Raw genomic sequence first — 17,691 nt, 5'->3', positions numbered from 1 at the left:
TACTATGCCCTCTGGGCAACTAGGTGGCACTGAATATAGAGAGCTGGGCCAGGAATCAGGAAGACCTGAGTTCAAATTCAGCATCAGACACTTACTAGCTTGGTGACCCTGGCCAAATCACTTGACCCTGATTGCCCAGTTTCTTTATCTGAAAAATAAGCTGGAGAAGGAACTGAAAACTACCTTTATATCTTTGCCAAGAAAACTCTAACTCAGTTCACAAACAGTTGGACACAACTGAAAAATGACTGAACATGAACAAGTTTTATTGAATACTTAGACTTATCTGTGGATATACATACGCAGCAACCTACATGCCTTATCTGGAAATTGCCTCTTTGTGGAAACTGCCTACATGTAGTTTACTCAGCTTCTTGGCCTTGCACCCTTGTTTAAGCTCTATATAATGTAAAATCCACAAAGTCTGAGGAGGAACCCAACTATGAATATTTTTCTGGCTCCCCTTTGGCTTCACAGCTTAATAAAATTCTTTCTAAAAACCTGTTTAGATTTTGGGTTTGCTCTTGACTAATAGTGGACATGATCTTCTATAGCTTTTTTTTAAAAGATCTACTCTCTGGTTCTCCGCATAGGCCAAACCTTTGTGTGGGAGAGGGTATGTTTAGGTATGTTAATGGGTTATATCTAGGGAGTGGTATTTTGTAGACACCTCTGAGTGTCTAAATGAGTCCAAGTTCATTCTAAGGCCTGTTGACCAAGGACAGGTGATCATAGTGTCAGGTTGTGGTTTTGTCCTTCTCTCTTGAAGAGGATCATGATATCAGGGAGATGATGACATGACTTGCAATTGACTTTGATTTGAGTGAGGGAGGGCTGTGCAAAGTCACCAGCCTGATTTTCTCCTCCAAAGCCATCTGGGTCCAGTGGCCAGATAGTGATCAGATCTACTGGAGATGGCCCAGGATGCAATGGGAGACCTTGGCCCTTTTAAGATAAGGTCTTTTCAAGTTCTCACTTTGAGTGAGGCAATACCCATTCACTGAATAGGCCTCTTTAAGAAGTAAGTCAAGGGATGGCACCTTTAATAAAAAAAAAAATGAAACTGGGAAGGGAAGACTCTCAGGGCTGCCGGCCAAAAGAGAAACAGTTACTATTTACATTGGCTTTGAGCCAAAAAAAATAACCATTAAGTGGTGCTTGGGCAGGGACCTATTGTCCAAACCATGAGATCCAGAGTGAATTGGGTTTAAGGCTTGGTCTTTGAAAGGGAGATCTAGTCAGTAAACCCCAAGTTAATCAGCTTTCAGCCATCAAAATTTACCTTCCTTTGGGCAGAACACTTTCTGGTAGGGATTGAGGAGAGGAGAAGAGAGGAAAGAAGGGGAGGGGAGGGGAGGGGATGAACTGAGTTGCCCAACTGGAACTGGCCAGCTGGGTCACAATTCAGGCAGTGCTAATTTCCATGTTTCTCAAAAACACAATCTAAAATTTCTTTAATTCTTCATATACAAATCACTGAAGGATAGTGTGTTACCCACCCCTCTCACCCCTCTCAGCATTCAAATGAGTAACTGCTGTCTCAGAAACTAGTTTCTTAATTTGGAAATGAGGTTCGGAAAACCTGAGTGATTTATATAGTGTTACAGAGGTATTCGTGGGTCTCAGACTCTAATCTAGGTCTCCAAGATTAGGGATGCTACTCAACATAACAACATTCTTTAATTCATGTTGGATATGATCTTTGGAAATAGCTAGGTTGGTGTATTTTTTTTTTAATTTTAAGTCTATGGTGAGAAAGAACTAAATGCTGATGTTGTATCTGAGGCATTTTCGTAATCAGGAGAAGTCAAATAATGATACTTGATTCTTTCAAAGAAATTTTTCACCATTTTTGATTTTTTTTTCCACTAATTTTCCAGTCCATTCAAGATTTCTGGGAGATTTCTGAGCTCTTGAAAGAATAGAGAAAACAAAGGATGTCAGAGAATGTAAAGTCTTGTTTTGCGTATACCTACTAATTGTGGTCCGTGATTCATTTGGCAAATGACAAGGGATTAAAAATTAGGCATAAAAAATTGAAAACTATTTTGTTTCATATCATCATCCCTCATTACCCCATACTTCTAGTTCTAGTGAGGGTGGGTCATCTTTTCATCCTGTGTCAGTGTATGTTTACATTTGTCATGACTGTATGAATATTTTTGTTATTGTGGTGGTCTGTATATAAACTCATTTGTTTGTGAGCAGGAGTATTTAATATGGGAATCTGTGGTCATTAAGTTAATATTTATCAGTGGGACGAGAACATGTACAAATGTAAAGAAAAAGAAGAAATGTTTATGGATTTAAACCCTTGAGACTCAGACTCCCAAATCCAATTTTGAGCAGGGAGAGAAAAGAAAATCCATCCCCAGGGGCTGAGTGAGGCCCTGAGGGAGAAGCAGGCAGATGGTATAAAGAAAAAAAATAACTGGATTCTGAAATTCACTTCTTTTTGATTCCTTCCCTGACTGACCTCTCTGCCTCTTTCTTCATCCATGGCACAGGTAAGGCGAGCCAGTGCTCTTTAGGGAATTTTTCTTAGTCAGGCAACAAAGGTACGGGGAGGGTCATAGATTTTGTTTCAGGTAGAGTGGAGAGAAACAGGAGAAAAGGGTTGCAGCAAGGAGGAGGAAAGCCAGAGGAAGACTGGGCCTACAGAATATCTATGGCTGGAATCAAAGGCATTCAGTGACTCTTATGAGGAATTGAGGAGCTGATGTGAGGGGTGGTGACAGAGGTGCCTTCTGACATGAAACATAGCCTCTATGCAAGGCATCTAGCCTACCCTGACCTACCTAGATTACTTAATTAGTTTACTTGACACTCCTTAATCCAGTCCAAACCCCTTTCTCTATTATCTCCAGACCACCCCAGGCTACTTGTCTCTCCTTAATCCAATCCAAATCTTCCCGCAATCTTTTTCCCTATAAAAATTCCAGTCTTGTCCCTCTCAAATGTGCAGACTCACTAGGAGTCTGGCCCACTTGTTTTGGTGTCACAAATAAACTCTTTACTTGGACTGGAAGGCTTGAGTGGTTGAATTCTTTCAAGGCAGACTAGTGCCCTGTACCCTTGCACTGTGGGGTTCCCAGCACCCCTAGACCACAACAATTCTAATTAACAACAGAAGAATAACCTATTCATTCTCTTGCTAGAGTGACTTTTCTTGAACTTTGAAAGTTCATTTGAACTTTTGAAAATTTATTGAATTTAATTAATTGAAATTAATCTTTGATTTGGATATGGATTGGTTTTGTGTGATTTTATTAACACTCCTTAATGACTTGATAATGCCCTCTAGATACCTTGAATTCCAAAAGAACAAAGCTCATTCACCTCACTCAACATTTTAAAAATAAATTTTTACAATACTTTTTTTGACATCACCTAAATTTCCTCTTGTATTTTTTCCCCTCCTTCATCTCAGAGAGGCAGTCCATGCAGTTTTTTTTAAAGCAGAAGAGAAAAAATTCAGCAAAACTGATCAAGATATCAAAAAAAAAATCTGCAAATATAGACCATATTTCACACCTATGGACCTCCCACATCTCCAAAGGATCAGTGGATAATATCTTGTATCTCTTCTTTGTATAATATCTTATATCCTCTCCATCCCTCAATTCACAAACATTCCTGACTTTGTTGTAGAGTATCATGGGAAGAGATTTAAGTATTTGCTGAGAGGTTGCTAGAAAGAGAGGACAGTATGGCTCTCTATAGTCACCTCCTGGTCTAGGGAATTTCTCATCACATTCTCACTAAGACTCCCTGTATTACAAGCATCTAAAGAACCATTCTTATTACAGATTTTAATTAGTTTATGTTCTTAAGCTTCAATCACTATGTGGAAGGTTAATTTAGATCAGAGATGGTGTTTCCCAATATTATTTCTTTATATTCCCTATTTTTTCTCATCTGTAAACGCTGCTAAATTCTCCTATACAGAGCTTCCCGGTGTTATATAGGAGCATATGCACCCCCACATACACGTGTTTATATATGTATTCATGTATATGAATATTTATGTATATGTATTCATATATATATATGTGTATGTGAATTTTTTTGCCCCTTTGCATTAGGGCCATCAATATTGTTCTGGTAAGCTTCAATTCAACTTAATAAATATTTATAAAATACTTCTTCTGTGTTTAATACCTACATTGTGAACACTAATGTGTTTAAATTGGGTCCAGTCTACTAAGTAATTGAATATTCAGAGTAATTGTGGGGTAGGGGAAGGAGATAAAGGACATATACAAATAAATATATAACAAAAGTTTTAATATTGTACATAAACATAAAATATATTTATATATATATACATATACTACACACACATGCACACACACATATGTGTGCATGTGTGTGTGTGTATCTACATCTATCACAACAGGTTATAAGTGTATTAGAGAGGTACTATAAAAGAGTGCTAGGAGAACCCAGAAGGAAAAGGTTATGACCAGCTGGTAAGAAGGTTTCACACATGTGGCATTTTTAGGCTGCATTTTAATGGGTAGGAAATAAAGAAGCAGATGATGTTACTTTGGGGCTGTATCTTACACTATCAGCCCAGATGCAAATTCTTATACTCCCTTAAGGGCCTAGTCCTCTTCCCAGAGACTCAGACCCCAGCGGCTGAAGGAGCCAGAGCTCTAGGGCAGGCAGAAGGCATTCCAGCTATAGAGAACAAAATGCAGGAAGGAATGCAAATATAATATCATGGGACACCTATAGTGAGTGCTAGAATTTCCCCAGAGCTTAGGGAATGTGCAGGAAGGATGAGATAATGTTGAGTATGTAGAGTAGGAAGGTAAAAATGTGTCAAGAATGTAGTATGGTAGTCAAGGAAGCTAACAAAATCTAAAGCTGCATTAAGAGAAGCATAGATTTCAGAAATAAGGAGATGAAAGTCCCTTTACTCTGCCCTGTGTGGAACTTATCCGAAGCACTGGGGTTCTGCTAAGCTCAAAAGAACAGGGCAACCAAGATAGTGAAGGGTCTCAAGGTAACAACACGTGAGGATTGTTTGAAGGGACTAGGTATGTTTAACATGGAGAACAGTTGGAGTTTGTAGATGTAAATGTAATTGTTATAGAGGAGAGTTTAGACTGGAATAAAATTTAGGCTTCATAAAACCAAAAACTGTCTAATAATGGGAGCTTCTGTAAAGTACAAATGGATTACTTTGGAAATTAGTAAAGTCACCTTCTTTATCTTCAAGCAATTGCTGGATGGTGATGTGTTGCATTTGTGGTAGAGAGGTTCTTATTAAAATCCAGCTTGGACTCAGTGGTCCATTACCCTTCTAGGTTACATGATTTCATAATTTTGGAGTCATGGAAATATTTTTGGACAAAGGAATGACACCACTAAGGAAAGGGCAGAATAATGCCTGGTCAATTAGGTAGCTTCATTTTACAGTCATAGTTAAATATCTACTTTTATAGCCATAAGCATCCATTTTAAAGGAGGAGAAAGAATTGATAGTGTCTGACAGGCCAAAGCATATTCTTTTTCCTTTCTTTCTTTCTTTCTTTCTTTCTTTCTTTCTTTCTTTCTTTCTTTCTTTCTTTCTTTCTTTCTTTCTTTCTTTCTTTCTTTCTTTCTTCCTTCTTTCCTTCCTTCCTTCCTTCCTTCCTTCCTTCCTTCCTTCCTTCCTTCCTTCCTTCCTTCCTTCCTTCCTTCCTTCCTTCCTTCCTTCCTTCCTTCCTTCCTTCCTTTCTCTCCCTCTCCCTCTCTCTCTCTCTCCCTCTTTCTCTCTTTCTCTCTTTTTCTCTTTTTTCTTTCTTTCTTTCTTTTCTTTCTTTCTTTCTTTCTTTCTTTCTTTCTTTCTTTCTTTCTTTCTTTCTTTCTTTCTTTCTTTCTTTTTCTTTCCTTCCTTTTTCAGTTTTCTTCCACAAAATGACTAATATAGAAATGTTTTACATGATTGCACATGTATAACCTATATCCGTTTTGCTTACTATCTCAGCGAGGAGGCAGGGGAATGATAGAATTTGGAATCAAAACTTTTTAAAATTAATATTAAAAATATTTTTATATGTAATTAGGGAAAGATAAAATATTCAAAAAGAAATAAAAAGAAAAGATAAAAGAAAAAAATGGTTAATTTAAAAAAAAGACAACATTCAGATTAATACCTTGGTTTCTTTCTTCCTCTCAAGTAGTAGGGCATGCCACAAAAAGGAATCAATCAACCAACCACCCTGCACAGCACTACTGAGTCATCAACCTTATTTCATTTCATTGCGGCGGCAAGGTATAAAGGAGATGGTTGAATATGTGTCCTCTCCACAAAATGACACCAACCTCCAAAACATCAAGTACATTCTGATTGGTATCCCAGGAATGGAGGACTCACATACTTGGATCTCTGTTCCAATTTGTTCAATGTACCTTGTAGCCATTATGGGCAATAGCTTCTTAATTTTCCTTATATCACTGACCACAGCCTCCATGAGCCTATGTACTTGTTTCTCTCTATGCTGGCCCTGACAGATGTCCTGCTCTCCACAACCACAGCACCCAAAATGCTGGCCATTTTCTGGTTCCATTCTGGATCTATCTCCTTTGGCAGCTGTGTGGCCCAAATGTTCTTCATTCACTGCATCTTTGCAGCAGAATCAGCCATTCTACTGGCCATGGCATTTGATCGCTATGTGGCTATTTGTTACCCACTAAGATATACCACCATTCTTACCCCTTCAGTCATTGGAAAGATTGGGGTAGCAGCTGTGGTTAGGGGTTTTCTCATCTGCTTTCCTTTCATCTTTCTGATATACAGGCTTACTTATTGTGGACAAAACATCATTCGCCACTCCTATTGTGAACACATGGGCATAGCTAGGTTGGCCTGTGACAACATCAAAGTTAACATCATTTATGGCCTGACCATAGCCCTGGTGTCCACAGGACTGGATGTCTTGCTCATCATTATTTCCTATTCATTGATCCTCCATGCTGTCTTCAACATACCTTCCTGGTCTGCCAGGCTTAAGGCTCTTAACACCTGTGGCTCCCATATCTGTGTGATCCTCATGTTCTATACTCCAGCCTTCTTTTCCTTCTTTGCTCACCGCTTTGGAGGAAATACCATTCCCCGGCACGTCCATATCCTAGTGGCCAACCTCTATGTGGTGGTGCCTCCCATGCTCAACCCCATCATTTATGGAGTAAAGACAAAGCAAATTCAGGACAGGGCAGTTCAGGTCTTCTCCTCCATTAGAACATGTTGCTAATATACTATGAAAGATTATAATACTGGCCATGCCTGACAGAATATTTTAATTAGGTGGTAAAGTGGAGAGTGAAAGAGACTAAACAAATAAAATCCATAAAGCAACAGCAAACAGTTTCATGCTTCTCTATCACAGACAGTGGTATGCTGGTAAATGCTTAACAACTGGTTTTCTGGAAAAAAATATATCACATTTTAAAGTTTAATCTGCGTTATTAATGTAATCTCCACCGCTTTCTTATAATCAACCAAACAATACATCAAGCCTGGATTTGCAGAACTTTTGGTTTCTCAGGTGTAAATGCTTGTGTTGAAAATTTAACAATCAGTTACAGTTAATTCAAGCTGGCTCCAGCATATCCCTCATTACATCTCTCCTCAAGTAGGGAAAAGCAATTTAAATTTCAGCTTTACCTCCTTTCTTTCAATCAGTGAAATCAACATGATATAATGAATAGTGAATCACTAATCTGACTCAAATCCCAGCTCTGACCTGCATACTGACTGGACAAGTCACTTAATATCTTAGTGCTACAGGAAGTTTCCAAAAAGACTATAAATTTCAGAACATTTGCTGATATTCTATAGTTTCTTGCATCAATGAAATCATATATATGGACAAAAACAAAATCTCATTAACACCTTTGCTAGTGAACACTCTAAGATGGTAGAAGCTGCAGAGATAAATAAGCCATGCATTTCCCAGAACATTTTCTGAATACTTAAAGTTACACAACATCAGCCCAGAGACTGAACCCATGGCTCCTTACCCCTGTTTAGTGATTTACCCAGGATTAAGAACCGGTTGGGATCCCACTACATTAAAATGTGATGATCACAAAGCTCAACCTTGAAAAAGAGTTGACATCTCAGTGAACAAATATTTATAAGTGCTTATAATGTCCAAGATACTGTGATAAGTCATAGGGGTACAAAGAAGGGCAAAAACAGTCTGTGATCTCGCGAAATCTACATTCTATTGTGAGAGAAAATATATAAATAAACAGGCACATATAGGAAACCTATAGAAAGGTAATTTTAGAAGAAAAGGCTCTAGCCTTTGAGAAACTGAGCTTTCCTCTAGTCATTACAGAGATGGTGGCCTATGGGTGTGAAATTTGGAATATACTGTCAGACCCTCTTAATGTCTTAATTAATTTTCTTTTTTTCCCCTCTACCTTTTTAAAAATTTTGATCTTTGTTACAAGGAATGATTCGATGGGGAATGACGTGGAAGGACATATTAAAAAAATGAATAATAAAAAGAGAACCAATAAAATTTGTCAAAATATAATAATAATAATAATAATAAATACTATAAACTTGATATGAATTCAAAACATGACATCACAATTAGCTGAGGTCAGGGATAAGAGGTTTAGAGGCAAGTGTGTTTATATCTGTTTCATGAATGAAAGTCCATGAGAAAGTACTACAGATAATTTTAGGCTTACACATTATACTTGGAGTAAAAGTTAGGAATAAATGGATGGATGGATGAATGAATGAAAAAGCATTCATTAAGCACTTCATATGTGGAAGAGTTGTATCAAACGTTGAGGATAAAAATTGAAAACTAGACAGCATTTGCTCTCAAGGAGGTCAAATTCAAAGGTGGAAGACAAATATCTATGAAGTTTCAGCTAAAGTCAGATGGAAAGGTATGAGGAGTGCAAAAACCCCACTTGTTTCTGATGTTAAATCACTGGATAGTCCCATGGACATTAGTGGTGAGAACTTTCTTTTATAGGTCATTGGTAGCTGTCAAAGACATAGTTGCCACCTTGCATCTCCATGGTGGTTATTTCCTTGAATAATGACTCCAGAGGCCAGGCTAGATGCAGGGCCATTGGCCTGGAGTATGCTTCTCAGGCTGCTTGGATTTACCTGCCTTTCATCAATTGGTCAGCAGTTGGAACTACTGGTAGTAAGGATGGGAGATTCTTCCAGTAGCGCTCTTTCCCTTCAATGATCACTTCAGGGGATGGGTTGGAAGCAGGCCTAGTGGCCTGTGGAGCATTGTTATTCCCAGGGCTTTTGCAGATTATTTTCTTGGGTTGTCTCCATTGGGGTCTGCGGTGAAGTGGTAGTTGAGTAATTGACAGTGATTTGAACTGCTTCCTCTTTCTCCCTCTATTATGAAAATCATCAAAATATTCAAATAAAAGGTGCCAATTTATTTTTTTTTAAATGAAAGATTGTAACATAGAGAGATGGGGGTAGTACTTCCAGAAATGAGTGATGCTCCACTAAAGATTGTAGAACCCTTTGAGCACACTCACAAGGATATTGCATGTAAAAAGTCAATTGTTCATCCTTAGATTGGGGGATACTGATACATTTCTATGCCTCTGGGGATTTAAAAGTCTGGATGATTGAACTATACAACAACAGTGCCATTTTTCTTCTCCATTACTGACTGAGGTTACTGTGCTCATGAAGAAATGGATATGCATTTGCTTCTACACAGGGATTTGCAGATCAAGACATCTTTCAAAGTGGGGAAAAGGAGAAAAAATGGATGTCTTCGCTTTTCAGTGTCATGCTGTCCAGGTTAGCCATACCTTTCCTTCCAAGGAACAAGCATTTTTTTAATTTCATGGCTGCAATGATCTTTGCATTGGCTGCAGGGATTTTTGAGCCCAAGATCATAAAATATGACACTTTCCATTTCTTCTCTCTCTGTTTGCCAGGAAGTGATGAAAGCAGTTGCTAAGATTTTTTTTTTTTATGTTAAGCTTCAATCTAGCTTTTACACTCTCCTCTTTTACCCTTATGAAGAGACTTCTTAATTTCTTTTCACTTTCTGCCATCAGTGTGGTACCATCTGCATATCTGAGATTGTTGATATTTCTTCAGGCAATCTTAATTCTGGCTTTTGATTCATCCTAAGTTAAATAAAATAAGGTGCCAATATACAGCCTTGTCAAACTCCTTTTCCAGTCTCAGACTAAGTAGTTATCCCATGTTCAGTTCTAACTTTTGCTTCTTGGTCTGCATACAAATTCCTCAGGAGACAATTAAGATGACTAGGTATTCCCATCTCTGAGGACTTGACACATTTTGTTGTGATCCACACAGTCAAAGGCTTTAGTGCAGTTAATGAAGCAAAAGTAGATTTTTTTCTGGAACTCCCTTGCTTTTTCCACAATTCAGCAAATGTTGGTAATTTGGTATCTGGTTCCTCTGCCTCATTTAAAACCAACCTGGACTTCTCAGTTCACACATTGCTGAAGCCTAGCTTGGAGAATTTTAAACCCAACCTGGCTAGCATATAAGAGCACAACTGTTCAGTAATTTGAACATTTTTGGAATTATTGTTCCTTAGGATTAGGATGTAAACTGATTTTTTTCCCAATCTAGTGTTCACTGTTGAGTTTTCTAAATTTGCTAGCACACCATATTTCACTGCATAATCATTGCAGATATTATGCCAAATACTTTTGCAAAAAAGTGAGGTATGACCATTATGTGAAACTTTTAAAAATTTGTGTTGGTATTACTTAAAAATCATTTCTTGCTAAAGTATCTTTGGTGCAAGGTTAGGATGCATGGAATACTTGCATTTATGTTAAATTTGAATATATATGTTAAATTGAATAGTGACAATGTGCATGTGTTGAGAATTCTAGGCTCATGGCTTTCAATGAATGAGAGATAAATGCATATCCATATGTCATGGGCAAATACATTTCTGCTCTGTTTACCTTTTAAGCAGCGTGATGAACAGAATTATACCATGTGACAATTCTATAATGAAAGGTTACAAACCAATTTTTGGACTACAAAAACAAGGTGCAATGATTATGCAGTGAAATACAGTATTGAGTGAAGCACTTTAAGAGTATCATCTTGTAGGATTTTAAATATCTGGAATTCTGTCACATTCACTAGCCTCACAGTTATCAATCCTTCCTAAGGCCCACTTAATTTCAGTCACCAGGGCGTCTGGCTCTAGACCAGCAACCACAACATTGTGGTTGTGGTTACTGACTATGTTAAGATCTTTCTTATATAGTTCTTTTGTGTATTCTTGCCACCTTTTCTTAATCTCTTCTTCTGTTAAATTTCTATCATTTATGCCCATTTTTGCACGAAACTTTCCCTTGGCATTTCTAATTTTCTTGAAAAGATCTTGTCTTTCACATTGTTGTTTTCTTCTATTTCTTTGCATTGTTCGTTTAAGAAAATTTTCATATCTCTCCTTGCTATTCTCTGGAATTCTGTATTCAGTTGAATATGTCTTTCCTTTTCTCTTTTAACTTTAACTTTCCTTCTTTTTTTCAGCTATTTGCAAAGCCTCATTAGACATCAATTTTGTTTTCTTGCTCTTCTTTTTCTTTGGGATGTTTTTTGTTGATGCCTCCTGTACAATGTTGCAAACCTGTGTCCATAGTTATTCAGGCACCCTAGCTACCAGATCCAATCCCTTTAATCTATTCATCACCTCCACTTCATATTCATGAGGAGTGTTATTTAGGTCATACCTATTTGGTCTGATGATTTTCCCTACTTTCTTCAACTTGTCTGAATTTTGCAATAAGCTCCTGATCTGAGCCATACTTATCTCCAGATCTTGTTTTAACTGACTATAAAGTGCTTCTCTACCTTTGACTGCAAAATATATAATTAATCTGACTTTGAAATTGACCATCTGGTGATGTTTGTGTGTAGAGTTGGCTGTTGGGTTGTTGAAAAAGAGCATTTGTTATGACCAGTGAGTTATCTTGACAAAACTCTATTAGTCTCTACCATGCTTCATTTTGTTCTCCAAATTTGGTGGTTATTTCAATTATCTTTTGATTTCCTACTTTAGCATTCTAATCCTCTATGATGAAGAGATAAATAAAAAGGAAAATTGAGTGAGGGTCTAGCCCATTTCCAATCCCTTTGTGTTACAGTATGTAATTTCGTATTATTCACCTACTCTGGCTGTCTTCAGGCCATGTAGCTCTGACACTGACTAATTCCGACCCAGCACTCTGGGTCATAACCTTGAAGCCTCGCTCTCCTGAAAGCTAAGAATTCACTGTGTCCATCACTAGGAGGTCCTAGTGATGGAATCCTAATAAGCTGCCCCAGTCCCAATATTCTTCCTTATGGGCCCCACTGAACAGCGGGCATGTCCTGAATTAACCACACAATCTGGCCTTAACCACACCACAGTCCCCCAGAATCAATACAGCCACTGCCCTTAGCTAGCCACTGCCCCCAGATTCCATTCACATATTTGAATAGATGTGTCCTTGTATGCAACCACAGTCACTTCTTCCATTTAGTCCAAGATAGGATCATAATACCTAAATATCCATCTTGACCAGAAGGGACCACAATATCTACCCAGTTGGAAGGCAATACCACCAGGATGTTTGACCACTGAACCATAGAAGGGACCCCTCCCCATTACCTAATCCCTTAACAAATCCCCCCATGCCTTTTTAATATTCATAATTTCTGTCATGTAATTACATCTTTACCCAATAAATACTCATCTTGCTTTCTCTGAAGTTGCTGGTTCCTCTTGGAACCTAGCCTGTTTCTGAGGGGCATCAATCCTCAACAAATGCCTACATTTAGATTAGAGGTAATCTGACTAAATATTTGAGATGGTACTGCCATAGTACACCTTGAAACCACAACACCAGGCCCCCTATATTATTCTCTAGCCACTTTCATGGCAAGTGAGTGGCCCGAGTTTCATACCCTTTCCACCACTTACTCTGGGAATAGTAATCAATCCCATCAATGTATCGGTTTCTGGAAATTGAAAGTTTATGTCAACCAATTGCCATGTGACTCCAATCAGTATTCTTGTGATTTCTCAGAGGAAAATACTCCTCCCTGGTTACCACTTCATTAAATGTATTGCTTTGCCCTATTTTGCATAAGCACTTTTACGACAGGAAATGTTTTGCTTTTTGTATCTAGAGTCTTTCTGACTCCAAAACTAAGAACATTATTTAACAAAACACTACCTTATTATAACTTTATTACTTTAACATGGTTGCATGTTAGACACTACCTGTGGCAAATACTAGATGGCATTTTTAACTTTTAGCATTCTATGGTGAGAAAATGTACTGTACTACATATAGAACATTGCAATAAGGATGGAGTTCAAATGACACTAATTCCTTCATTTAGGGTCAGAGTATACCTTAAGTGTAGCTTTAGACATCTTTCACCATTTTTAATAGTTCTCAAGGTAGTCCAAGAGTTCTAAGGGATGCCAGAACCCCTGATAGTTTAGAGGAAGAAAGGGGCATCAGGGATTGTTTGGAAGGGGAGCTAAACAGCTGAAGAAAAGCACCCTTGAAATTGATCATATGGATCATAAGTCCTCTGGGGGCAGAGCCAAGATGGCAGAGAGAAGCCAGGAAGTTGCCTGAGCTCTACCCAGTTTCCCTTGGAAACAACATTAAATCAAGCCTCTAAATAGATTCTGTAGAGACAGAACTTACAAGACAGAGTGAAACAATTTTACAGCTTAAGATAACCAAGGACTTCAGGAAAGGTGTGTCTCACTTGGGTAATAGGGGAGAACAGCACAATTCAGATGGTGTCTGGGCAAGCCAGCCAGAGGATCTTAGCCACAGCAAAGATCAGAAACTGAGGTCCATCAGTCCTGGATCAAAAGGCTGGTGGCACAGCAGGCCAGCATGAGGAACCCAGCCCCAGCACAGAAGGCAAAGTGCCAGCCCTGGAAACCAGAAAATAGGTGCAGTTAGGCCAGGCCACACCAGCATAGTGGGCAAGCCACTGGCACCTGAGCCAGAGCACAAAGCCAGTGACCAGGCCCCTGGCTCCAAGTACAAGAAGCTCTGTGCCCCAGGAATAGAGCTCAAGTATAAAAGCCATGAAATAGGCAGAAAATAAGCAAGAAGTAAAAGAAAACCTTGAACATAGAAAGTTACTATGATGACAGGGAAGATCAAAACACAAACTCAGAAGAGGACAACAATGTAATAATACTTACATATGAAAACTTAAAGGGGAATATGAATTGGTCTCAAGCCTAAAAAGTCTTCTTGGAAGAGTTCAAAAAGGATTTAAAAAGTCAAATAAGAGAGGTAGAAGAACAATTGGGAAGAGAAATGAGAGGTATATAAGAGAGAGTTAACAGCTAAAAAAGGAAAGATAAAAAATGACTGAATAAAAAAGTTCCTTGTAATACACAATTGGCAAAATAGAAAAAAAACACACTGAAGAAAACACTCCTTAAAAAGTAGAATTGGCCAAATGGAGAAGTAGGTACAAAACCTAACTGAAGAAAATACTTTCTTAAAAATAAGAACTGGGCAAGTAGAAGCTAATGACTATATGAGATATGAAGAATCAGTCAAATAAAGTCAAAGGAATGAAAAAAAACTACAAGAAAATGCAAAATACCTCACTGGAAAAAGAAGTGATTTGGAAAATACATCCAGGAGAGATAATTTAAGAATTATTGTGCTATTTGAAAGCCAAGATCCAAAAAAGAGCCTGGATGGAATCTTTCAAGAAATTGTCAAAGAAAACTGATCAGATATTCTAGAACCAAAGGGTAAAATTGTCACTGAAAGATTCCACTGATTACCTCCTGAAAGAGACCCCAAATTGAAAACTCCAAGGAATATTCTAGCCAAATTCCAGAATTATCAGGTCAAGAAGAAAATACTGCATGCAGCCAGAAAGAAAGAATTCAAATATGAATCCTAACCATCATTAGAATTACATGGGATCTAACAGTTTCTACATTAAAAGATTGGAGGGCTTGGAATATGATATTCTGAAAAGCAAAGGAGCTTGGATTACAACCAAGAAGCAACTATCCAGGAAAATTGAGCATAATCTTTTAGGGGAAAAGATGGAAATTTAATGAAAGAGGGGACTTTTAATCCTTCCTGATGAAAAGACCAGAGATGAACAGAAAATTCAGTTTTCAAGTACAAGAGTCAAGAGAAGCATAAAAAAGGTAAATAGGAAAGAGGAAAAAATGTTATTCAATAAGGTTAAAGTGTTTACATCATTACATGGGAAAATGTTACTTGTAACTCTTGAGAACTGTATCTTTATTAGGGAAGTTAGAAGGTGTATACATAGACAGAATGTGGGGGATAAGTTGACTTTGATGTGATGATATAAAAAAATAAGGGGTGAAAAATATTGTATTAGGAGAAGAAGAAATGGGATGCAAAGTAGAGTAAATTATATCACATGAAGCGGCACAAAAAATCTATTACAGCAGAGGGAAAGAAGGGAGGATGAGCATTGTTTGAACCTTACTCTCATTGGATTTGAATCAAAGAGTAAGATACACACTCAGCTGGGTATAGAAATTTTTTACCCTATACGGAAGTAGGAGGAGAAAGTAGAAATAAAAAGGAGCGGAGCTGATAGAAAGGAGGGCAGAATTAGGGAAGTGGTGGTCAGATGCAAAACATTGGTGAGGAGGAACAGGGTGAAAGGAGAGAGAAAAATATAAACAGAGGGGAAAATAGGATTGAGGGAAATACACAGTTAATAATCATAACTGTGAATGTGAATGACATGAACTCCCCAATAAAATGGAAGTGGATAGCAGAGTGGATTAAAAACCATAATTCCACAATATGTTGTTAAAAAGAAATACATTTGAAGCACAGAGATACACACAGAGTAAAGGTAAAAGGCTGGAGCAGAATATATTATGCTTCAGCTGAAGTAAAAACAAAACAAGGGTGGCAATCCTGATCTCTGAGAAAGCAAAAGCAAAACTAGACCTAATTAAAAGAGATGAAGAAGGAAACTACAACTTGCTAAAAGGTACCACAAGTTATGAAATAATATCAATACTAAACAAATATGCACCAAGTGGTATAGTATCCAAATTCTTAGAGGAGAAGTTCAGGAAGTTACAGGAGGAAATAGAGAGCAAAACTATACTAGTGGGGGACCTCAACTTCCCCTCTCTGAACTACATAAATCTAACCACAAAATAAATAAGAAAAAAGTTAAGGAAGTAAATAGAATTTTAGAAAAGTTAGATATGGTACACCTCTTTAGAAAATTGAATGGGAATAGAAAGGAATATATATTTTTCTCAGCAATACATTACCTACACGAAAACTGACCATGCATTAAGGCATAAAAACCTCACAGTCCAATGCAGGAAGGCATAAATATTAAAGGCATCCTTTTTAGATCATAATGCAATAAAAATTACATGTATTAAAGGGCCATGGAAAAGTAGACTAAAAATTAATTGAAAACTAAATGATCTAATCTTAAGAATGAATGGGTTAAATAAAAAATCATGGAAACAATCAGTAATTTCATCAAAGAGAACAACAATAATGAGATAACATACCAAAACTTATGGGAAGCAGCCAAAGCAATTTTTAGGGGAAATTTTATATCTATAAATGCTTTCATGAATAAAAATGGAGAAAGGGAAATCAATGAATTTGTAATGCAACTGAAAAAGCTAGAAAAGCAACAAATTAAAAATCCCCTTTTAAATACCAAATTAGAAATCCTGAAAATCAAAAGAGAGATAAATAGAAATGAAAATAAGAAAACCATTTAACTAATCAATAAAACTAAGAGTTGGTTTTATGAAAAAAATAATAAAATAGATAAACCTTTGGTTAATTTTATTTAGAAAAAAAGAAAGAAGAAAACCAAATAAACAGTATCAAAAATGAAAGGGTACATTCACCACCAATGTATAGGAAATTAAAACAATAACTAGGAGCTATTTTGACCAACTGCATGCCAATAAATCTGACAATCTAAGTGAAATGGAAGAATAATTACAAAAATATAAATTGCTCATATTAGCAGAAGAGGAAATAAAATACTTAACACCATTTTAGAAAAAGAAATTGAACAAGCCATCAATAAACTCTCTAAGAAAAAATCCCCAGGGTCAGATGGATTTACAAGTGAATTCTACCAAACATTTAAAGAACAATTAATTCCAGTATTTTATAAATTATTTGGAAAAATAGGCGAAGTTCTACCAATTTCTTTTTATACCACAAATATGTTGTCAATACCTAAATCAGGAAGAGCCAAAACAGAAAAAGAAAATTATTTACCAAATTCTGTAATGAATATTGGTGGAAAAAATATTTAAATAAAATTTTAGCAAATCAACTGCAGGACTTTATCATGAGGATACTACAGTATGACTAGGTGGGATTTATACCAAAAATGCAGGGCCAATATTAGAAAAACTATTAGCATAATTGATGATATAAATAACAAAACTAATAGAAATCATATGATTATCTCAATAAATACAGAAAAAGCTTTTGACAAAATACATCACCCTTTCCTATTAAAAGCACTAGAGAACATAGGAATAAATGGAGTTTTCCTAAAAATGATAAGTAGTATCTATGTAAATCAACAAGCATTTTATGTAATGGGGATAAGCTAGAAGCTTTCCCAATAAGATAAGAGTTGAAGCAAGGATGCCCATT

The 17,691-nt window shown here is 37.0% G+C and overlaps 1 protein-coding gene across 1 annotated transcript; it reads left to right on the top strand.

Moving 5' to 3' along the window:
* The first annotated feature begins 6,231 nt into the window (after window positions 1-6,231).
* On the top strand, window positions 6,232-7,244 carry LOC110195264 (olfactory receptor 52Z1P-like). Its single transcript, XM_020967926.2, is given in 2 exon segments — window positions 6,232-6,442; window positions 6,445-7,244. Coding segments are annotated over 2 exon segments (966 nt in total). The 5' UTR covers window positions 6,232-6,276.
* The last annotated feature ends 10,447 nt before the right edge of the window (window positions 7,245-17,691 follow it).

This window comes from Phascolarctos cinereus, unplaced genomic scaffold, assembly GCF_003287225.1.
Source record: "Phascolarctos cinereus isolate Bilbo 61053 unplaced genomic scaffold, phaCin_HiC Scaffold_726;HRSCAF=1367, whole genome shotgun sequence".
Classification (NCBI taxonomy): Eukaryota; Metazoa; Chordata; class Mammalia; order Diprotodontia; family Phascolarctidae; genus Phascolarctos; species Phascolarctos cinereus.
Note: the sequence above shows the minus strand (reverse complement) of the source record. Positions and strands in the feature narration are given on the sequence as shown.